The sequence below is a fragment of the Festucalex cinctus genome, chromosome 6 (genome assembly GCF_051991245.1).
Source record: "Festucalex cinctus isolate MCC-2025b chromosome 6, RoL_Fcin_1.0, whole genome shotgun sequence".
Taxonomy (NCBI): Eukaryota; Metazoa; Chordata; class Actinopteri; order Syngnathiformes; family Syngnathidae; genus Festucalex; species Festucalex cinctus.
The window spans coordinates 1,566,588-1,590,172 of record NC_135416.1 but is presented as its reverse complement, the minus strand read 5'-3'; the positions used below and the strand labels follow the sequence as shown (position 1 = coordinate 1,590,172).

The 23,585-nt window shown below is 44.7% G+C and overlaps 2 protein-coding genes across 2 annotated transcripts; one reads left to right on the top strand and one right to left on the bottom strand.

The window, feature by feature from the left end:
- Positions 1-626: 626 nt before the first annotated feature.
- On the top strand, positions 627-13,379 carry lgsn (lengsin, lens protein with glutamine synthetase domain). The gene is made up of 4 exons (XM_077523915.1): positions 627-1,387; positions 1,466-1,632; positions 2,996-3,535; positions 12,618-13,379. Exons 1-4 carry the CDS (start codon positions 769-771, stop codon positions 13,287-13,289), a joined length of 1,998 nt encoding a protein of 665 aa, XP_077380041.1. The 5' UTR covers positions 627-768; the 3' UTR covers positions 13,290-13,379.
- On the bottom strand, positions 11,642-22,021 carry LOC144020430 (uncharacterized). Its single transcript, XM_077523913.1, has 4 exons — positions 19,381-22,021; positions 19,155-19,319; positions 16,448-16,572; positions 11,642-16,332 (listed from the first exon to the last, which is right to left on the bottom strand). Exons 1-4 carry the CDS (start codon positions 19,837-19,839, stop codon positions 14,505-14,507), a joined length of 2,577 nt encoding a protein of 858 aa, XP_077380039.1. The 5' UTR covers positions 19,840-22,021; the 3' UTR covers positions 11,642-14,504.
- Positions 22,022-23,585: the final 1,564 nt, after the last annotated feature.

Below are 23,585 nucleotides of genomic sequence, written 5' to 3'. Positions count from 1 at the left end.
ATATTGAGGTTAAAAGTGACCCCTAAAATGCAATAAATAAAAAAAATATACAACTTCATATGGCCCTTTAAAAGAGACCCATTAAAAAAACTGCATCATTTTAAATTTTTTTCCCTTTAATTGAATGAATCTTCCCTTTTTTTTTCCCTGGTCAAATGGATTCCCCAAACGTTTTTTTTTTTTTCGCATTTTTTATTTTTATTTTATTTCAAAGTACAAACACTTAAGTCATGTTCATGCTCACCTGCTTATTGCATTTATTTTTTTTATTTTTTTTTAGTTGATGTGTCTGTTTATATTTGTATGAATCCCCCAATCTGTCAAGAGAAATGAATGATGGACAAAAAAAATATAAAAAAATCAGGAACAATTAAATGTGATGTGCATTAGAGAAGCGTTTTAATGCACAATGCATCAATCAAAGTTGCTTTATGTGCTCCTGGTGCTTTCCTGTTGTCTCGGAGCGCAAGCCACACTTTTTTTTGGCTGTCACCTTTCTGGAAAGGCAACAAAAAAAATAAATAAAAGAGCTGACCTTGGCATTTTGGCACCGCTGGGACACAAAAGCCCGCCCGAATGGTCGCAAGCGCCAACCAATCGGCTCCCAGTTACGTCACTTCCCTGTCCGGCAGGTGCGTACCAGTCAGGCCCCCAAAGGGTTGTGTGGGGTTGGGGGGGGGTCAAAAAAAAAAAAAAAAGAAAAAAAAGGAAGCTTCCAACGCGTCACCATTGTACCAATTGTGTATAAAAATTAATGTGCCGGTGAGGATGTCACTTCACAAATTCCAAAATAAAAGCAGAGTTGATGAAAGGCCACAAATGAACGACTGTGAAGATTCCAAGGCGACCGCCGAGATCGACTCCGTCCGCCGCGTACGTAGCGAAAGCCCGAGTCGGAGCCCAGACCAAACGGACGGCGCCGGGATGAGCGCGGAGAGCAGGAAGGGGGTGAAGGTGACGGGAAAATACGTCGCCGGCGGACCTCCACCCGATGAGCCATTTGACCAGCCCGAGACGGAGGGACCCGGTTCGGTTCCGGTGCCCGCGCACAGAAAGACTGTGGAGGAACTGAAGAGCTTCCTGAGGGACGGACCGGCTCTCCTCGCCGGAGGAAGTCCTCACTCCGTGTACCTGCACGGCGTTGGCGGCGGCGGCGGAAGGCGGGGCCACGTCAGCCCGCAGAGAGCGTTCAGTACCTTCAAACCTCCGTCGGACGCTTCCAGAAAGGGGCCCGGGTCCGGAGAGAACTCTCCTATTCAGGCGCCCCCCGCCGCGGATTCGTCCAGCTCGTTCAGGACCGACGGCAACACAAACAGGCAGACGGAATTCCTGGCTCGCGCGTGCAGCAGCGGAAGCTCCCGCGGAGAGACCAAATCTCCTCACACAGGTCGGTAAAACGGAAACATCGTTTGCGGGCGTGAAATCGGGAGGTTCTGTCGGTTTGGAACTACTCTGCCGTCCGCAGATAACGGAAACGAGAGCCTGGACGCGTCGGGGAATCAGAGGTTCATCTCCAGCATGGAGAGCATCAAGCAGCAGATGGCCCGCGAGAACATCAACTTTGTGCGCTTCGAGGCCACCGACCTGCACGGCGTGTCCAGATCCAAGACCGTCCCCGTCCGCTTCTTCCACGTAATCGCCGCCGTGCATTCAGCAGTCCGGCATCAGCCAACAATCCTTCTACACTCGGAAAAAAACAAAACAGTTGGGTCACCAAAAAAAAATGCCCTAAATTGGGTCAACTTTTTGAGTTTTTGTATTTGACCCAAAAAGTTACATTAATAACCTACAAAACAACCCCCATTTTTTGTGGGTTATTGATTTGACCCAATTTTTTGGGTTAATTGAATCACCCAATTGGGTCAAAAATGAACTGACTGACTGACTGAGTTATTTAACCCAACAAGTGAAATAACACAGATTTCTTTCACCCGAAAAGTTGGGTCAAATTCAATTCAATTAACTCACAAAGCAGCCCAATTTTGGGGGTTGTTTTGATGAAAAGTTTTGGTTCATTGAATAACCCAGTTGAATTGGGTCAAAAATGAACTGAGCAACTCTGAGTTACCGAACCCAACAAGTTAAATAACAAAAATATTTATTTAAGCCCAACAAAAGTGGGGGTGTTCATTTGACCAAACTTTTTAGTTTATTGAATAACCCAATTGAAATGGGTCAAAAATGAACGGACAACTTTTGGAGTTATTTAAGACAAAAAGTTGGGTCAAATTAAATAACCTGCAAAACCAACCCCCAATGTTTTGTGGGTCATTCATTTGACCTAACTTTTTTGGGTTAATCCAACCACCCAATTGGGTAAAAAATGTACTGGCCGACTCGGAGTTATTTAACCCAACAAGTTGAATAACAAAAAGATTTCTTTAACCCCAAAAGTTGGGTCTCATTAACTCATTCACTCCCAAAGACGTATTTATACGTTTTTTTTAGGTTTTTGTTTGCTAGAGTTTTTGTATGAAGGCTTTGATGCAGTTTCTGACCTGAAGTGGAAGCTTAAAGCGATGGTAGTCGTTACAAAAAAAAAAAAAAGTGTGCTTCATCTGTTTCATTAATGGGAAAAACAAACAAACTAAAAAACGTATAAATACGTCTTTGGGAGTGAATGAGTTAAATTAATAACTCACAAAGCAGCCCAATTTTGGGGGTGTTCATTTGACCAAACTTTTGAGTTTATTGAATAACCCAATTGAAATGGGTCAAAAATGAACGGACAACTTTTGGAGTTATTTAAGCCAAAGAGTCGGGTCAAATGAAATTAAAACCCACAAAACAACCCCCATTTTTTGTGGGTTATTGATTTGACCCAACTTTTTTTGGTTAATTGAATCATCCAGTTGAATTGGGTCAAAAATGAACCGACACAACTTTTTGAGTTCAAATTAAACGAATCACCCACGAAACAGCCCATTTATTTATTTTTAGTTTTGTGGGTAAAAATGTGTTGTTGTTGTTGTTTTTTGTTGGGTTGTCAACCCAGGAAAAGGCCGTGTTCGGCATCCCGATGCCGCGGAGCTACCTGGAGCTGACGCTGAGCCCGAAGAGCAACGAGGTGGACCACGCCAACGCCGCCAACTTCAGCAGCGACATCCTCCTGATCCCGGATCTGTCCACCTTCCGCATCCTGCCGTGGGCCGAGCAGACGGCGCGGCTCATCTGCGACCCGTGCACGGTGACCGGCAGCCCCCTGCGCACGTCGCCCCGCCTCCTGGCCAAGCAGATCCTGGGCCAGCTGCACAGCTTGGGCTTCTCCCTGCACGCCTCCTTCACCTACGAGTGCTGCGTGCTGGGGGCGCCGGACCGCATCGGGCCCAAGACGCTGCTGTTCCCCGCCACCACGTTGCTGGGCAACCACGACCTGCCCTTCTTCCAGCAGCTGCTGGACGGCATGTACTGCATGGGCGCCGACGTCGACAGCATGGCCTCGGCCAGCGGGCCGGGCCAGATGGAGATCAACCTCAGGCCCGAATTTGGCATCGCGGCCGCCGACAGCGCCTTCACCTTCCGCACCGGCATCAAGGTGAGAGGTCATTCTCGGCTTTATCGACCGATTCACGCTTCAAGCCGAGTGCAATATCACGCAGGAGATGCCACAAGATGGCGGCAAAAGCGCGCCTGTGTACGGCCTGATTCAAAGGCGATCTGTTCAACATTAGTGTTTGGCGCCGAGATGCCACCAGAGGGCGACAAAGCATTTAGACATGGATATACAGTACAGTAGGGAATCGTCGAGTGAAGGCCACTTGTACATATGACTGGATTTGCCACTAGTGATTTGCCGTTGAAGTGACAGGGCGGCCATCTTGCTCCTCCCACCTCGCGAGCACACGACAAACTTGTACGGCGTACGTACAGATGAGACATATACAAGTTTGGGGTTTGTCACAATTTTTAACAAGTACACAAAAAAAAAAAAAAAAGCGGACTATATGTGCTGCTTTGAAGACCCCTTTTTTCAATTCATGACATCATCGCTAAAGATCCCACAGGAGACGGTAAATAATATCTCTTTTCACCGTGTACACCGGCTCGGAGCTCGTAAGGGCAATAAGCCCCGTCCTATTATTGCTAAGTTCGAACATTTTAAACATAAAGAATTGGTAAAAAGTAAAGGACGGGAGCTCAAAGGGACATCTTTCGGGATGAATGATCAATTCCCAAGAGAGATAAACGAGCGGCGAAAAGTACTGTTTCCTATCATGAAACAAAATAGACAGGAGGGTAAACGGACTTCGATGGTCGTTGATAAATTATATATCGACGGCCAGCTATTCCGAAACCCAACCTCGACCCCTTGGCTGTTCTAACTGACAATTGGTAGAGCCGAGCATTGTGTGATTATTTGACGTAGGTATATGTATATGTATGTGTATGTATATGTGTATATATGTATATATATGTATATGTATATGTATGTATATGTATGGATAATGGGTTACGAAATAGAATATGAATTTATATTATGCATAGGCTATATAGTAATAATAATAATAATAATAATAATATAGAAATATATTCTTAAAAAAAATAAATTAATAATAATAATAATAATCTCGCTTAGGTCACCATTTACTGGTGTATTGTTATGTTGAATCCCCCACAGATTTCCTTCACACTCACTTCCCCCCACGTTTCTTCACTATTATACTTATCTACTTGCTATCTCTCTCTTTATATAAATTATATAAATTGCCTAATTACTCTTTTGCTATCCTACAATATGTTAATATTAATAAGCAGCTTATATAGATGTATACATAAGACTGAGTCTATATTGCTTGTATGCAGAAATTAGTTCTGGTCTCCTGGAATGTGTGTGGCGCTCGCTCCCAGGCAAAAAGAATAAAAATTTTAGACCATCTCTCAAAATTTAAGGCAGATATTTGTCTCCTACAAGAAACCCACTTACAAAAATCAGAAGAAAAATTATTTATAGATAAAAATTTTAGTCAAGTTTACTCTGCCTCCTATAATAGTAGACAAAGAGGTGTCTCTATACTTATACATAAGAATTTATTCTTTACTCTAAATAATATAGTAACAGATTTAGAGGGCCGATATATTATTATCCAGGTAACTATATTTAATAAAGTATATACAATTGGTAATTTATATGCCGCAAATAATGATGACCCTGATTTTTTCCATGAATTTTTCTCTCGGTTACTCGATTTAGCAACAAATTCTACTATTATTATTGGAGGTGATTTTAACACGGTCTTGAACCCGTTAATAGATCGTTCTAATAATACGATATATACAAGGCGATTACGATCCGCTAAAGTAATAGATGAATATATGGAGGATTTTGGCCTCAGCGATGGCTGGAGACTTCAAAACCCAACTAAGAAGGAATTTACTTTCTTCTCTGCTGTGCACCGATCATTCTCAAGAATTGATTTTTTCCTTACAAATAACTCTATTGTTGATAAAACTGCTATAAAAATACATTCTATAATTATAAGTGATCATGCACCAGTCTCCCTCACTCTACAAATTGACTCTACCTTTAAACCTCCCCCGATATGGCGTTTTAACATCTCATTACTGAAAGACGTAGAGTTTGATAAAATTATTAGAAGGGAGTGGGCAGATTTTTTGGAAATAAATGACTCTCCAAATATATCTCCATCTCTTCTCTGGGAAGCAGGGAAAGCGGTAATTAGAGGGAAAATTATATCATATTCAACTTATAAAAAGAAACAGGATCAAAAATTAGAAAAATACCTGGAAGATAAAATTAAACAACTAACGGATGAATATGTATTAAACCCAAATAATCAAATATGGATAGAACTACAGAATATAAAAATACAGTTAGATAACATGTTATCTAAAAAGACAGAGTTTATAATACAACAGTTGAGATATAATAATTTTGAACATAATAATAAATCAGGTAAATTCCTGGCAAATCAACTTCAACGGAATCGGGAAAAATCTCTTATAACGGCTATTAAAGATATAAATGGTGAATGCACACAATCACCAGAAGAAATTAACCATATTTTTTATAACTATTATCGAAATCTATACACAGAAATTAATAGACCTAACCCTGAATATATTGAGGAATTCCTAAACAGCTTAAATATACCTCAGTTATCTATTGAACATAAAGATATTCTCGATACCCCGCTTACTATAGATGAGTTGTATCGTGCTTTAGACAGTATGCCTAATGGCAGAGCACCTGGTCCAGACGGCTTTCCGGCTATATTTTTTAAACATTTCTGGTTAATGTTTGCTCCATTATTTCTAAGAGTAGTAACTGAAATTAAAAGTAAAGGTGATATACGTCAAGATATGAATATAGCAGCAATTAAACTTTTATTAAAGCCAGAAAAAGACCCTACCCTCCCGTCAAGTTACCGACCGATATCACTAATTAATACCGATATTAAAATTATCGCTAAGGCCTTGGCATCTCGATTAGAGACGGTAATCTCGACAATTATTCATAGTGATCAAACAGGTTTTATTAAAGGTCGTCATTCTACTAATAATATTAGGAGACTCTTTAACTTGATTAGTATGTCACAGCGGTATGATAAAAAGGCAGTTGTTATTTCGCTGGATGCAGAAAAAGCATTCGATAAAGTTAACTGGTCCTTCCTCTTTGCTGTCTTAAATAAATTCGGCTTCGGGGAGTCATTCATTCAATGGGTCTCAATATTATATGATTCTCCTAAAGCTACAGTTACTACTAATGGGATTACATCACAGAGTTTTACTTTACAAAGGGGAACAAGACAAGGGTGCCCAATTTCTCCTTTATTATTTGCTATATTTATTGAGCCGCTTGCATTAGCTATACGTCAGGATAGACGGATCCAAGGAATCCACTCCGGGACAATAGAACATAAAATTAATCTATATGCCGATGATATATTACTCTATTTAGAAGAACCTGCTATCTCGCTAGGGGAAGCATTTAAATTAATAACTAAATTCTCTCACTTATCAGATTACTCTATTAACTGGACAAAATCAACATTATTACCTATTACAGAAAATTCATGGAATCCTACAAGTCAGGATCCACACTACTCCTTTCCTACAGGTAATTTAAAATACTTAGGTGTTAAAATTTCACCTAAGTTAACTGAATTAACTTCTTTAAATTTTTCACCATTATTGGATAGTATCCGTAGTGACCTGGAGCGCTGGAATAATCTTCCGATCTCTTTAATAGGACGGATAGCTACTATAAAAATGAAAGTTTTACCAAAGATTAATTATTTATTTTCAATGATTCCATTTAAACCTACGTCTAACTGGTTCCAATCGCTGGACTCTGCTATCATAAAATTCTATTGGAATAAAAAAAAAGCCAAAATTAGTCTATCTACTCTTCAGGAAAGTAAATCTAAAGGAGGTTTAGAGGCACCAAACTTTATGTACTATTATCTAGCTAATCAACTACAATATCTTGTGCTATGGACACAACCCAACAGAGATACTAACTGTTGGTTGGAATTGGAGCAGAAGGATTGTAATAATCTTAGACTGTCAGATTTACTCTTTATTACAAAATCAATAAGACGACATAATTGTTTTAAAAACCCAATGATAGCCGCCACCCTGACTGCCTGGTGGAAGGCATTAGAAATTACAAACTCCCAATTGGCGCCCTGTGGGCTCTCTCCCATTTGGCATAACCCCGACTTTCAACTTAATAATCAGTCGTTCCATTTAAGCCTATGGGAGCAGAAAGGAATTACACACCTTCATCATCTTTTCTCAGATAATAAGTTTATATCGTATACAAACTTGGTCCAGAAATATGAAATAAAAAAGGGAAATTTCTTACATTATCTGCAAGTTAAAAATATGGTTAAGAAACAAATCCCAACACTTCAGGATACGCTCCAACTGCCTGTCTTAGCTAAAGATATTATAAAGCTTTCTCCAACAACAATAAAGAAAATATCAAAAATATATAAGTTATTTTTATACACAAATAAAACGTATTTACCGACTTTAAAATGGGAAAAAGACTTGTCTATAGTTCCGGAACCAGACTTTTGGACCCAAATCTGTGAAAATGTATTTAAAATGACCAAACAGACAAATTTGCAACTTATCCAATATAAGATACTTCATAGAACATATATTACACAATATATGATGAAAAAAATGGGACTCTCTGACTCCGACATTTGTCTCCAGTGCTCACAAAACACTGCCGATACTTATCTTCATGCTTTATGGTCATGTACTCCAGTGCTGCATTTCTGGACTAAAATCTTGGAAAAGCTCGCTGATATATTAAACTGTAGGCTTCCTTTATCTCCAAGACTGTGTTTACTAGGTGACTTAACAATAACTGAGCTACCATGTAAACAATCTCAATCTATATTTATAGCCCTTACTATTGCTAAAAAAATAATCCTTGTCAATTGGAAAAATAAACAATCTCTAAATATCGACCACTGGTTAAACTTACTAATAAATTATATCTCAATGGAAAAAATCTCTGCCTTAAATAAAAATCAAGTATCAAGATTTAAACAAATATGGTCTATGTACATAGAATATTTTAATCTCAATTTGGCAACTTAATCCTGCCAAGATTCTGCCTGTTAACGAGAGCCACCACATCGTTACAACTTCTGTTTTCGCTGCTCCTGTATTTGGTATTTTGTATCTGATTGTTTTTATTTTTATATAGTCAGGAACCTAGTTGCTGCTAGTGGGCTCGAGCATACCACACTATACGACACTATACTCAATAACTCCTTAAGATCTATTTCTAGTGGGCACTAAGCATCAACACTTGGTGTTACTGCATGCTAATTAGTCAATTTTCTTGACGCCGTCCCCTGTGGTCGGGCGGGGGTGGTTCTGCCCCCCCCCCCCCCCCCCGTTGTCTGCTCGGTGGCGGTTGCGTCTTGGCCGCTCCCTGGGCCCCCTGTGGGGTGCGGTGTTGGGGTGCTTCCCCTGGTGCCCGGGGCGGTGCCGTCCCGGCGCGGTCCGCTGCTCCGTGCCCGGCGGCGCGGTTCGGGGTGGGTGGGCCTCCGGTGTGCCCCGTGGTTCCCTCTCCCCTCCCCCTTCCTCCCCCCCGTCGCCTCTCCCTCCTCGCCTCCTCCCGCCCATCCTCCTCTGCCTCCCGGTCCCTTTTCCCTTGTCGCCCTCCCTCCTCCTCTCCCCCCCCGCCTCCTGCCCTGCAGCCGCCCTTTCGCCTTCTTGTCGTCTTCTCCCCGCTTCCCCCGCCCCCCCCCCCCCCCTTCCCTGTCTGCCCTGCGGCCCCTCCCCCTCCCTCTCCCTGGGCCTGGGGCTCCCTCCCCGGCCCGGGCGTCGGGCTCCGGGGGCCGGGCGAGGGTTTGGGGCCTGCCCCACTCCGGTATAACTCCTGGCGCCCCGGGCGGGCTCCGGTGGCCGGTGGGCTGTCCGGTAGCCCTGCTGCGCTGGCTGTCCGCCCATTGTGGTGCCGGGTGGATGAGGTGGGGGGCGGCAGGGGGTGGGGGTGCTGGGGGGCGGGCGTGCCACCTACACCCGCCGGGTTGGGTGAGGCCCCGCTGGTCGCTCCTCTTACTCACTTCACTAGCTTGCACTATACACTTTGTAAATATACACATAGGGCACACAACACATTTCTTGGTGGGGTGGGGAAGGGTGGAAACACCGTCTTCACCCTTCAACTCCCCTCCAATTTTAATGCACCTCACGTCCAAGGGGAGGGGTGAGTTGGGGCGGGGAGCCATCAGAGGGGATGGACTGCAGTGCCTGGCAGCGCTGTGGTCCCCCCCATTTGTGTCCCTGCCCCACCACTTTGTCCCTCCATTCCCTTTTTTAATGCACCACACATATACATATTCATTTTTGGGGGGGGGATACGGGTGTGTCGGAATAGGGGAAAATTTTTCCCTCTGCTCCGACTCACCTGCTCCCAATTTTAATGCACCACACGCACACACTTGTATATACACTGGGTGGGGCCACATTCACGGTGTAGGGTAGAGCTCGCCAGTCGGCGAGCTGGCGGACTCAGTAACAGGGTTAGGTGTCACTTGTACTCTGGCGTGACGACCGGGGCCTCTCCCCACCGGGCTCGGTGTTCTGGTGTTCCGCCTTCTCCCCTGGTGCTTCCTCCTCTGCTTCCCCCCTCCCGCCGCTGTGCAAATCTCGCGCGGCTGGAGGTGGGGTGGGCACATCTTCCCTCTCTGCGCTGCTGCCCGGTGCCGGTTTCCGGGGGGGGTGGGGGGTTCTCGCGGGGGGCCGGGTTCGCGGGGGGGGGTGGCGGCCGTCGGGGGGGGGCGGCTTGTTTGGGGGGGGGGTGGAGGTATGGGTGGGGGGGGGGGTTGGGTGCTGGGGGTCGGGGTGTGTTCGGGGGTTTGGGGGTCGGGGGTGGTGGGGCCTGGGTCGTGGTGGATGGCGGGTTTGGGTGGGGTGCGGGGGGGGTCGTGGGGGGATGGGGGCTGGGGACCGGTGGGGCGCTGTGGGGGGCCCGCTGGGCCTCGTTCTGCGGCCTTGGGCTCGGGGGTGTGGGCCGGGGCTGGGGCGGGGGTGTTCCGGGTGTCTGGGTCGGCTCGCCGACCGGTGTCCGCTCGGGTGGCTTGGGGGTGGCCTTGGTGCTGCCGCGGCCTGGGGATTCCGGGGGGGGGGGGGGGGGGGGGGGTGCTCGCTTTGCTGGACCGCGGTTGACGGCTTCTTTCTTTGGTGGTGGTCCTTATGCATGCCAGATCCATCGCACCAGCATCTACTGAAACTCAAACAGAAGTTGCCTCTCCCTCCCACAGCCCCTTGAATCAGTGGGTGCTGGTGTCTGTGGATCTCACTTTGCTTTATCTATCCTTCCCTCCTTCCTCTCTTTAGTTTTTCCTCTGGTCACTTGAGATCTCAATTTATTGGAAGTTTGAGGTTTCTGGGGTTGGCATAAGACTCCGGTTTTGTAACCACGCAGGAGGGGTCTTGTTGGTGCTGGACTTCACTTTGATGGATTGGATGTACTGGCTTCTATTGATCTCACTCTGCCTTATCGATCCTTCCCTCCTTCCTCTCTTTAGTTTTTCCTCTGGGCTCTTGAGATCTCGCTAAATTTGCTGGAATTTAGAGGCTTCCGGGGTTGGCGTAAGACTTTGATTTTGTAATCATGGGGAAGGCAGGAAGTGTTTGGTCGGTGCTGGATGTCACTTTGATTTACCTTTCTTTTCTCTTTATTTCTTTTTTTTTCTGACCTTTTCTCTGGTCTCCTGACCATTTAAATCTCACGACTCTGGCAAGATTCGAAGTACCTGGTTAAGGCGAAGGGTAATGGGATATTTATAAGGTTTTAGGTGAATGAATGAGTATAAATTTATAAGTATTTGCACGCACGCACACGCACGCACGCAAACGCACGCAAACGCACGCACGCACGCAAACGCACGCACGCAAACGCACGCACACATACACACACACAAAAAAAAAAAAAAAAAAAAAAAAAAAAAGAAAAGAGCAATGATGACAAGACGTTGAATCGGTAAGACTACCGAATGAACAATTCTGAGCTCTTCAAAAAAAAAAAATAAAAAAAATAAAATAAAATAAAAAAAAAAATAAAAATAAAAAATGAAGACCCCTTTTTTTTTCTTCTTCTATCCCCGAGTTCCTTAGATCCCAATATTAGATTTGGCAGAGCATCTTTTGTTGAATTATAGTTATAATTCTTTAATAAAAAAAAAAATATATATATATACAAGTTTACTCCTGTACTAATCATCATTAATACCGTTTTTTGTTCCTGATGAAAGAAGAGACTCTCATCTTTCGTTTGGTAGGTTCCATGTAGCAATAGAACACAATATTCTGTGGGCCTTGCAAAATCAGTCCAAATCCAGTAAAACAGCCGCGAGCGAAGGGGGTGAAAATGTCTCAGAGCGAATGACTTCACTCTTTTACTGCCAAAACGTTCAAAAAAAACAAAAAAAGAACATTTTCACTTATCTTTCAAGGCAAAACAAAATATTGTGTGCTATGACTACATAAACATGGTGGATACCATATGAAAGATTGGATTCCCTTCTTTCATTAGAAAATATGATTATATCTTATTCCGTTCTTTAGTCATCACAATTTGAAAATAGATAATTTGAGTGACAACAAGCAAAAATGAGAAAAAAAAAAGTCATTTTCTGCAAAAGTGACTTCGACGCGGATATTTTGTTTTTGTTTTTGTGACACTCCTTGAATTCGATTTAATGTAACAAACGCTTTATTCACGTCATCCTTGAAAACGTTCTATTTCCTAAGATCCGCCATGTTTTCATGTAATTTCATACACAGGTGCCCATTGAAAAGAGATACAATGCTGCCATCTGCTGGCCATATAGTTTGTAGGTCTTTTTTTAATTTTTTTCCGCCCCATTCACGAAGCGGAGCTGTCCAAGACGTTGCACTGGCCATTGACGACCAAAAAAACAAAAAAACAAAAAAAACACGGTTGACGTGATTTGACGTTGTTGGCGGTACTCGGTGGGCGTGTCCCTGACGTCAATTGCCGTTTTTGGCAGGAAAAGAGTTAATATTTAAGAGGTAGGAATTTACTCCTTTTCGGACAGTCTGTAAATGGAGTTTGACTGTGTTATTTTTCTTTTGCGATTCCTTGTACTGCATGACAGGAGCTGGCCCGCAAACACAGCTACATCGCCAGCTTCTTCACGGACGACGGCCTGTACAACGCCGGCGTGCTCTCGCACAGCCTGTGGGACGCCAACGGGCGGCGCAGCCTGTTCCAAAGCGGCGAGAAGACGGCGGCGGCGGCGGCGGGCGAGCTGTCCGACATCGGCCGCAAGTGGCTGGCCGGCCTCCTGGCGCACTCGGCCGCCCTCAGCTGCCTGGTGTCGCCGGGCCTGGGCTGCCGGAGCCACATGGCCAAAGCCGTCAAGGATCCCAAGCGGATGCTGTACGCCACCTACGGCTGCAACGACAACAGCAGCTCCTTCAACGTCAAGTCGCACGGCGGGCGCGAGACCCACATCGACAACAAGCTGGGCTCGGCCATGGCCAACCCGTACGTGGTCCTGGCCGCCACCGCCGCCGCCGGCCTGGACGGCATCCGCCGCAACCTGAGCGTGGAGGCGGGCGGCGCGCAGCGGGCGCCGGCGCAGCAGAAGGACTTTGCCATCCCCGTCAAGCTGGACGACGCCCTGGAGGCCCTGGCCGAGGACCACGTCATCCGCAGCGCGCTGGGGGAGCCCTTCGTGCAGTACTTCATCGCCATGAAGAAGTTTGAGATCGAGACCCAGGAACTGGACGACGAGAGGAACAAGTGCCTGGAATATTTTATCTAGAATGTTCTCCGCCATCACATCAAAGCATACCGCGTTGTTTTTATAATGTTGCTACCGTGTTGCGGGGAACAAATAAAGAAGGTGAAGTGATGTGTTCTTTGTTTTGCGTCTTGAAAGTTGAAATGTGATTTTTAGAGAACACGTAACAGGGGAATACATAGTGTAAAAATAAATAAATAAATAAATAAAATGCTGATTTTACGGTAAAATACCGGCAGCTGTGGTTGCCGAAAATGTACCGTTAAATTACGGTAACACATTTTCTACTTTTACGGTTAAAAAAAATATATATAATGTTTTGACACGGTTGATTTTACAATTATAAAGATTTTTACTGTAAAAAAAAAATAAATGTTTTGGCATTTAAAAAAAATAATGATTTACCTGAAAATTTACAATGATGAAAATTATTTAAATCAAGGATTTACTGTAAAAAAAAAAAAAAAAAAAGTTTTGGCATTAAAAAAAAAAAAAAAAAAAAAAAAGATTTACCTGAAAATTTACAATTATAAAAAGTACTCAAAGTCAAGATTTTACTGTAAAAAAATAAGTTTGGGCATTAAAAAACAAAACAAAAGATTTACCTGAAAATTTACAATGACGAAAATTACTTAAGTCAAGATTTTACTATAAAAAAAACAAAACAAAAGTTTGGGCCTAAAAAAAAAAAAAAAAAAGAGAATGATTTACCTGAAAATTAGGTGTAGGTGGCAGCAGAGTATAAGAGATCAACCAGGGCCATGTTGCAACAAGCTCTTTTTGACAGTGTTTTCACCAGGAATGTGAATAATGACGAAACTTAGCTGCATTCTAATGCTAATTGCTGCAAAACAGAAAGAGATAGAAATGTACTTTTTTTTCCTGATGAAAGAAGAGTCTTTAATCTTTCTTTTGGTGGGTGTTGCCATGTTTTCATAGCAATAGAACACAATATTCTGCGGGCCTTGCAAAATCACTCAAAATTGCCGGTTGCCGTTTGTAAAGACGACATTCGAAACTGACGCCGGAGGAAGCTGAGGACGGCAGCCAACCAGGATCGAGCATGAAACCGGTCCGCCAATCGCGAGCGGGGGTTCGCGCAGCCAAATTTTGCAAACGCAACTGATAGCAGTTTGCCTCCGCGGCTTGGCTGGAAGGAAATCGTTGAGTCTCCGCCCAGAAACGTCCCGGATCGGCCGAAACAAACGCTGACAAACGGGTCCGCTTCTGGTCGTTCTACTTGTTCTTCCCGATGAGATTCCCGACCCGCTGCATGAATCGTCCCAGTCTGTTCTCGCCGCCGCTTTGCGTTTGGTACGCGGGGCTGTCCGAGGTCTGCCCTCCGTCTCCTCGTTTGGTTTTGTGCAGAGGCACGCTGGACTGCAACAGGTACTCGTAGCGACTGTAGGCCTGTTCCCGCCGGCTCTCGTAGGCCGCCTTCTCCTGCTCCTCCAGATGTTCCCTGGAGCTCCGCTCCGCCGACTCCGCCGCGGCCGGGTTGGGCTTCCGTTTGCTGGAGCGCTGAGATGATAATCGGTGGAAGGGGAACGAAGACTTGGGCTTCTCGTTCTCGAGCCCCGACCTGCCGACGGAGTTCTGGCTGCTCCGGTGCTCGGCGGAAGAAGACGTTTTCCCCACGGGGGAAGCGCGCGAGTTGGAGCAGGACGAGTTCTGCGATCTCAGCGAGGCTTTCCTTTGGAGAGATTTCTCCTCCTTCTTGGAAGCCTTCTTTTCCTCAGAGCTTTTCAGCCTGGTGGAATTCTTCCGGTGGAGCGTCGAATCCGCCCGATGATGACTCTTCACCTCGGAGGCGGTTAGGACCTTGGAAGAAGTTGACTTCTCGTGAGAAGGCGACTTCTTTGCTTCTTGAGATCCGGAATTTTTCTCACTCATTTTGGAACTCTTGTTTCTTTCTTTGAGACTGTCGGCGCCGTTGACAGGATTACCGCAACCTTCTTTCTCCTCGGGGATTTCAATGAGGGACTCCATGGTCCGAGGGCGCTGGAGACCACCGGGGTACTTGAGGGACGGGTCTTTCAGCTTGTCCTCCACCTGGACCCCCGAAGCGGTCCTGGCAAGCGGCTCGTACCATTCGTACGCCGGGGTCGCCTTTTGCTCGGGACCCGTTCGGATGTCAAAGTACGAGGTGGAGCGGTTGCCGTCATCCGCCTGGTTGGAATCAAGACCTTTGCGGTCGGCGACTTCCTCCTCCACAAAATTCGGCCTCACGTCAGGCAGGCCCCTCAACGACGACTTGAACTTGGGCCGATCCAGACTTTGGTACGCCGATCGCAGGGACTCTTGGCTCTGCCTGAGATTGTTGTACTCCTGTAGACTGAGCCGTTTCTGGCGGATCTCGTCCAAGCGGGACTTGATATCCCTGGATCTGTTGTTGATCCCCTGCGCCTGATGGTCGTTGAGGCCCGTGCGGCTGTTGTACGGCGACGTGAGCGGCGACAAGGCGTCGCACGACCCGTCCAGGTTCACTTGGCTGTTCAGGTACGTGTCCATCTTCCACCTGTGGAGGGAGGTCTCGGAGTTGAAAGGGATGAGATTTTGGTCCGCCCCGTAGCGACTTTGGTGTCGGACGTGCTGGTGAGACATCCTGTTGGGCACCAGCAGGCTCGAAACGGTCCTGTCGGGAACGCCGATGTCTTTGGTCCCCATCCTCAGCCGAGTCATGGGGTTCAACTTCTGCAGGTCGCCGCCAAAACTGTGGCCCCTCGTCATGTGGTCGGGGAAGTGGGACAGATGCAGGCGGTCCTGCACGCTCAGGCCCCTGGTCATGATGGCGGCCGTGTCCGGGAGCTCGTCCTGAGCCAAAGCCCTCAAGCCGCGAGGTCTGACGTGAAGACGATGCAGCGAAAGCTGGCTGGAGTTGGGACTGCGCAGGAGCGCCGCCGCCTCCCTCAGGTACTCGGCGCGCGAGCGCTCCTTGTACAGCGCTTCGGGGACGGTCGAGCGAGCGTAGAGGCGGCGGAACTCTTCGTCGTAGGAGCTCACCAGCTGACCGGTGACCACCAGCACCATGCTCACGTTGATCTTCTCAAAGGACCACGTGTAGCTGGACGAAAGGAATATGTTGGTTACCTTCTTGAGACCACGAGACAAAATGTACAACAGTTTCCTACCTGGCCAAATGTTTGCATAGCAACTGTTATCATTTGCTCAACTCTCACCTGTAGGTCCCGTACAAAACAGTGCGGCAGTCCACCAGGATGAATCGTTGCTCCAAGCCGCCGTGAAACTTGAGGCCGGACTGGCAGCGATACTGCTGACCTCGCACCGTCCGCACGCGAATGTTCTGATGGCGACAATGACGATATATCGTCAATATCGCAATTTGACCCATTAGTGACGCACGAATACTGCAGGTCAGGGGTCAGCAAGTCAAGTCAAGTTATGGGAATTTTCTGCCGCTCTTCTTCCTTTTTTTTGGACATTTTATGTCTATTTTTGGACATTTTTAGACCTTTTATGGTAATTTTGGGGATTTCTTCTTTTGTTTATGGATATTTTATGAACATTTTCTTTCCTGTCTTTTCTGAAAATCAATTTCCTGCCATTTTTGGAAATTTTATAGACATTTTGTGGTAATTTTGGGGATTTCATCATTTGTGAACATTTTATTATTATTATTATTATTATTATTATTATTTATGGCCATTTATTTTTTTTTGAGCATTTTCTTTTCTACCTTTTTTAAAATCAATTTTTTTTTCCCCCCAAAGACATTTTGTGGTACATTTCCTCTTTTCTTGTTTTGTTTTTGCATATTTTATGGTTACCCGCCATTTTTTTGTTTTTGTTTGTTTTTCTTTACAATTGTCTGACATTTTTGGCAATTTTCCGGTCTTTGTATGGTAATTTTATGGTCACTTTTTGGACATTTTTAGGTAATTTCTAAAAGCTTTTTCATCTACATTTTGTCTCTTTTTTTCTGACAACTTAAACAATTTGGACTGACATTTTTTGATTATTTAAATTTTCATAAAAAAAAAAAAATCTAAATCATTAATTCATTTAAAGAAAAGTTTATCAAAAAAACTCTAAAAAATATTAATTTTGGTTAATTTTTTGTTTTTGAGATCCACAGGAAGCCACATGTGACTCAGGAGGTGCACATGTGACGCTTTTCTTCACATTCACTTGCGTACGAATATCATCAACAAACAGTGGATCTTTATATCTACTTGTATATAATGCAAACAACAACATTGAGAGGAGGCGTGTCTGCGTGAAGGTGCAGACTTTTGGGCCTTGGCGGAGGTCCCCGTGGTTTCTTCAAGACCAAACGTGCTGCCTGAATCTTGTGACTGAAGCGGAGGACTGAGCCGTGTTTGTTCTGTCGGCGTCGATGCCGCCCGACAGGAAAATCCGGACGCGCCGCAGCCAACGATGCGCATTCGAAGTCGTCTTTTTTCCACTTTAAAGCTCGATGGTTTCGTGTCGTGTTGTAGTATGGAAGAGATGCGACGCCGTCGCTCACGTGATCGCATTCCGCGCATTTGGAGACCAAATGGAATTCAGCATGCGCCACCTTTGGACATTATTTGTCAGCTGTTTTCGTTTATGGTTCGTGTTGACCACTTGTGGCAAATTTGAGACTTTCTAAAGTTTTTACAGTTTAGTCAAGTCAACTTTATTTATATACGAGAAATACACGTAGCGTGGTTATAGTTTTTTTTGTGTTTTTCTCAGAATATTGCCCCCACCGTCTAAAAAAAAAAAAAAAAAAATTATACATGGCCCTAATACGCCGGCATAAAGAATTCTCTTTTTTTTTTTTTTAACAAGAAGTCAAAAATAGTTTTTTTTTAATTTTTTTTTTTTTATTTTTTTTTTTTTTTTTTTTTTAGAAAGTGAAAGTTTTTTTCTTAAAGTTTTTCCACTCTTCAGAAAGTAACAAATTTATGACTTTCTAAAGTTTTTAGAAACTTTCTTTAGAAAGTAAATTTTTTTTCCAGAACTTTTCTACTCTAGAAATTTGCGTGTTTCGAAAGTGGCAGATTTGCGATTTAATAAAGTGGCAGATTTGCGAGAAAAAAACTCAAACTGACGAGAAATACATGTTAGCGTAGTTAGTTTTGTTATTAAGTTTTGTTTTTGTTTTTTCAAAATATTGCCCCCGCCGTCTAAAAAAAATATTTATACGTGGCCCTAATAAGCCGTCATAAAGAATAATTATCATATGTTAAAAAAAAAAAAAAAAAGAAAGAAGTCAAAATAAATATTTTTATTTTTTTTTTCTTAAAAAGTTCAAGTTTTTTCTTAAAGTTTCTACTCTTTAGAAATTTGCGAGTTTATAAAGTGGCAGATTTGCGAGAAAAAAAACCCTCAAACTTACAAGACATACACGTAGTGTAGTTATAGTTTTTTAGATTTTTTTTCTCAGAATATTGCCCTCGCCGTCTAACAAAAAATATTTATACATGGCCCTAATACGCCGCCATAAAGAAGAATTGTTATTTATTTTTTTAACAAGAAGTCAAAATAAATAATCAGTGGCCACAACAAAGCGGTCGTGGACAAATCCCTACATCACCATTTGACGTTTTTGAAAATTCAGACCCCAAAGCCAGTTTGACTTTTTTGAGTTTTGACTTTGGAACATGAAATTTGGTTGACCCGTCGATCGCGATTGGACCCACAAATTAATCTCATTTTGGTTTGAAGCAGCCATTGAAGAGACATTTTGACCCCCCCCCCCCCCCCCCCCCCGAAAGCCTAATAACTCATCTTACCAGTTTCATCAACCAGTTTCATTTGCAACAGGAAAATTTGGTCCGTATCGATCCCGAGTAGACCCACAAAACGTCCACTCATGTACGTAGTGCGTATGTGTAAGTGCGGCTGTCAGTCAAGTTTGATTTGATGGACTGGCACCTTAAGGTCTTGGATGTTGACGCCCGCCCGGTGCGTCATGGCGTGGAAGCTGCCAAAGTGTCCCTCGTCCAGGAGGATGTAGACCACCACCCCCCGCAGCGTGGCACCAAGGACCTCCTTGAAAATGTCCACGTCCGTGAAGACGTCCATCGCTATGGCGACCACCTACAAACGCAGAGTGAGCGTGTGAAAACGTTGTTTAAAAATGAAAACCCGACTCGCTCACCTGCTTGGCATCCTGGATCTGCTTGCGGACCACCTCCTTGATGGTGGGCGTGTTGGCCCTGGGCGGGTGGAACAGCAAACTGATGCTCGTGTCCTGGTCCTCCAGAGCCACCTCGGGCCAGCCCAGGTCCAGGTCCGGCACCTCCTCGTCCGAGTCCAGCGGGAAATATGTGGACGGGCCCGGCTCGACTCCGAGGCGCCGCCTGTCCGCGTCCGCGTCGTCGTCGTCCTCCACCACGGGCGCCTCGGCGTTCTCCAAGATGAAGCGGATCTCCTTCTCGGATAGGAAGTGGTTGATCTGCTCGGCCTGCAGGAAGTCGTTGTAGGCGTCCTTGCCTCCGCATAGCAGCGCGTAGATGGCCAGACGGTAGGACTCTTTGTAGTGAGGCTGGATGTAAGGTGGAGGATCCGTATCCTTCAGCGCCGACAAGCCCGACAACAATGACTCCTTGGACGCCATCCCTCTTTGCAACGCCGCTCTACCGGCTCTCCAACCTTTTAGTCTCAAAGTCTGCTCCTGCGTGTCCACAAGTCCACTTGAGAAAATCTGAAAGTCCACTCTACGAGAGCTACAATTTCCCAAGTCTACCAAGTGCCCTTTAGAACGGTTAAATTTTTCAATATCTTCAAGTCCATTGTGCCAAGACTACAAACTTTCAACTCTTCAAGTTCGGTCTACAAAGGTCGCAAGTCGACTGCACCAAGTCTGAAAGTCCACTGCTCCACCTCCATCAAGTCTTCAAGTCCACTCTACCAAGTCTGCAGCCTTTTAAGTAAAGTACGGCAAGATGAGGTTACCAGGTCTACAAAAAGTCTGCAAGTCTCTCCGAGGTCTACAATCTTCCAAATCTGCCACATCAAGACCGTAAGTCCACTCTACCAAGTCTACAACCTAAAGTATGCCAAGATGACATTACCAGGTCTCTCTCCTAGGTCTACAATTTTCCTACTCTGCTACACCAAGACCATAAGTCCACCAAGTATTTCAACGTTCTCAGTCAACTACACAAAGTCCACAAGGTCCAATCTCAATGGACTAGAATTGTCCAAGTTTAATCCTCTGAGCACTTTAAGTCCACTCTACTGAGATTGCAAGCCTACTCTACCAGGTCTACAAACTTCCAAGTTCAGATGTCTACCAATTCTACCAAGCTTGCAAGTGTACGCCAACAAGTCGGCAACCTACCAAGTCCAGGAGACCACTCCCCCAAGTCTATGACGTCTATCGGTCTAATCTGCTAGGTCTGCAACCTTTTAAGTTAACGTCAAGATGACGTTACCAGGTAAACAAAAAGTCTGCAAGTTTCTCCTAGTTCTACAATCTTCCAACACTGCCACACCAAGACCAAAAGTCCACTCTACCAAGTCATTCAACGTTCTAAGTCAACCACGCAGAGTCTACAAGTCCGATCCCGAAGGACTATAATTGTCTAAATCTAATCCTCTGAGCACTTCAAGTCCATTCTGCGGAGTTTGCAAGGCTACTCTACCAGGTCTACAAGATTCCAAATTCAAATGTCTACCAAGTCTATCAAGCTTGCAAGTGTACTCCAAAAGGTTGCCAATCTACAAAGTCCAGGAGAGCACTCCTCCAGGTCTATGACGTCTATCAGTCAACTCTGCTTGTGCACTACATCAGTTCTATCAAGTCTGCAAGTCCACTTATCAGGTCTACATGTCTTCTACTCCTTTGTTCGCTTGTCTTCTTCGAGTCGGCAAGTAAACTCTTCCAAGTGTGAACCGTCGAGGTCTACAAGTCTACCATGCCAAGTCCGCTGACCAGGTTTTCGATCTATAGTCTATCAAGTGCCCTTTTATGTCTGCAAGACTACCAAGACTGTATTGTCTGCAAGTTCACCCCACAAAGGTTACAATTGTTCCGGTCTACAAGGTCAGGATGTCAAGTTTACAAGTCCGCTAGTACACTCTATGAAGTATGCATATTACATTCATATACATTTTTTTTTAACAAAACACTAGTCATCTGTTGAGAATTTGAAAAAAAAAATTCAAAATAAGTCTTAATTTTTCAATAAAAAGTTACTTTTAACAAGTATCTTACAAGCATAGATATCGTGTGAAGTTGTGTGTTTTAAGATTTGTCCCATTTTACAAGAAATAGTCCACAAGTCTACAAGTCCACGTTACTCCACTCCACCAAGTCTACACTGTAGATCATCAAATTCACTTTTCGAATCGTACAAGTCCAATCTACAAACTTGAATCATCCAAAACCCAAAAGTCCACTCTACCAAGTCTACAAGTTGCCTCCTCCAAGTCGAGGTATCCATATTTCCTGGATGTGGTCCACATGAATGGGTTCCGTGGCGACAGAATTCCAGTTGGTTTCTCCTCCATTTGTCGTCTTCTCTCCGCACGTGATTATTTCCCCTCACACTTTAACGTCAAACTAAACCGGCAGCTAATGCATTGAGCAAAGACACCAGAACCGGTCGGTCCAGTGTGAGTAAACAACGCAGCGGTGAGTCTTTCCCTGGATCGCACACACTCTACCGCTTGCCAGAACTTGCATTCCGTTTGGGTTCGACCGGACTCGCTCGGCTCAGCTGGGGGGGGACTGGCAGAGCTCTGCCGTCAAGTCCATGCAGGGCGTCCTGCAAGTGAGCTTGCGGATCGCAACCTGTTGTACCTGCTACCCAAACAAACACGCACACAGTGACAAGCCTCACCCACAGCTGTACCGGGAGCAGGTTTGTTCAGCTGGCCGGCGGAACTTACAGACGTTACTACATAACAAAAACCAAGACCAGGTCCATACGTCACAGCCAATGGTTTATTGAGGGAAGGAAAGCAGCAAGAGAATATTTCTCTTCACAGATCTCAAAAATAGAAACGCAGCGGTAAACTACAGAGCGCAATTTTTGAAATTGTAACCACAAGGTCGATCTGTCGCACTATTTGCTAATTTTTGGGGACAAAATGTTAAAACATGGCCATAAAAATTGCAAAGCTGTCACCACAATTGAGTATTTTGAGACCAAGTGTAACATGTGCACAAAACACCAATCTGTGACGAGGAAAAAAAAAAACTACAAAATACTAAATTGTGGCCACAAAATATGGAAAACATGCACACAAAAATACTGATTTGTGAACTCTGACTTCTACATTACAGAAACAAAATATTCACTTCTGGCCACAAAATGAGCGTAACGTGTACACAAAATGCAAATCAGTGGCCATGAAGTAGTATATTGTGCACAAAACAGGCTAAATTGTGGCTGCAAAATACACATTTGCAGTCGTAAAATACTACTATAAATAGGTCTACAATAGGGTTCACCAATCTCGGTCCTCGAGATCCGGAGTCCTTCAGGTTTTAAGTATTTCCGTGCACTAGCACACTTGATTCATATAATCAGCATGCCTGATAACGATCTGATCTTTAGTATCAGGTGTGTTGGTAGGCAGAAACATCGAAAAACCTGCAGTACTCCGGACCTCGAGGACGGGAATTGGTGGTCTACAATTTCCCAAACCCACTGTAACAGGGCTCCAATTATATAAGTCTGCAAAGTCCACTCTAACAGGTCTACAATCTTCCAAGTCTACCACACACAAACAAGTCTTCAACGTTTCCAGTCAACAATGTTGACATGTCCACTCTAGAAGGGCTATAATTGTCCAAGTCTCCTCTAAGCCCTCCGAGGTTTACTGTGGGCCGCTTGTGGCCACAAAAAACTAATTTGTGGCCACGAAGTAGTATATAATGGCCACACAAAATATTAAAATGTGGCCACAAAACATTACACGTTTACCACAACAAATGTTTGTTCAATGTGGGCATCAGAGCCAGGGTGGGGGAAATCCAGGTCCAGAAAGTAAAGTCCATGAAACAGTTTAAGCATTAGGTGCTTCAACTCAACAAGTGATGAGCTCGTTTACCTGCCAATTGAGTAGAAGCACCAGGCTGTTTGTGGCAGGGTTTTTAGGCCCTGTTTACACGGAAGCAAAGCCGTTCCTCAAACAAATCTTTTTCAGATAGAACCGTCTCAAGACACGCGAGTGTCCAAAAGAAGATGCCAAGGACGTTTAACGGCTGTAATATGCATGCCAAGTCTGGAGTGGCGCTGCAGCGCCGCCACAGGGAGTTAACGGAAACGGTAGAAGAAGAATCATCAGCGAAGACGACGAACCACTGATCTGAATAGCCGGTTTCGAAGCCGCCACATTACTAGAAACTCT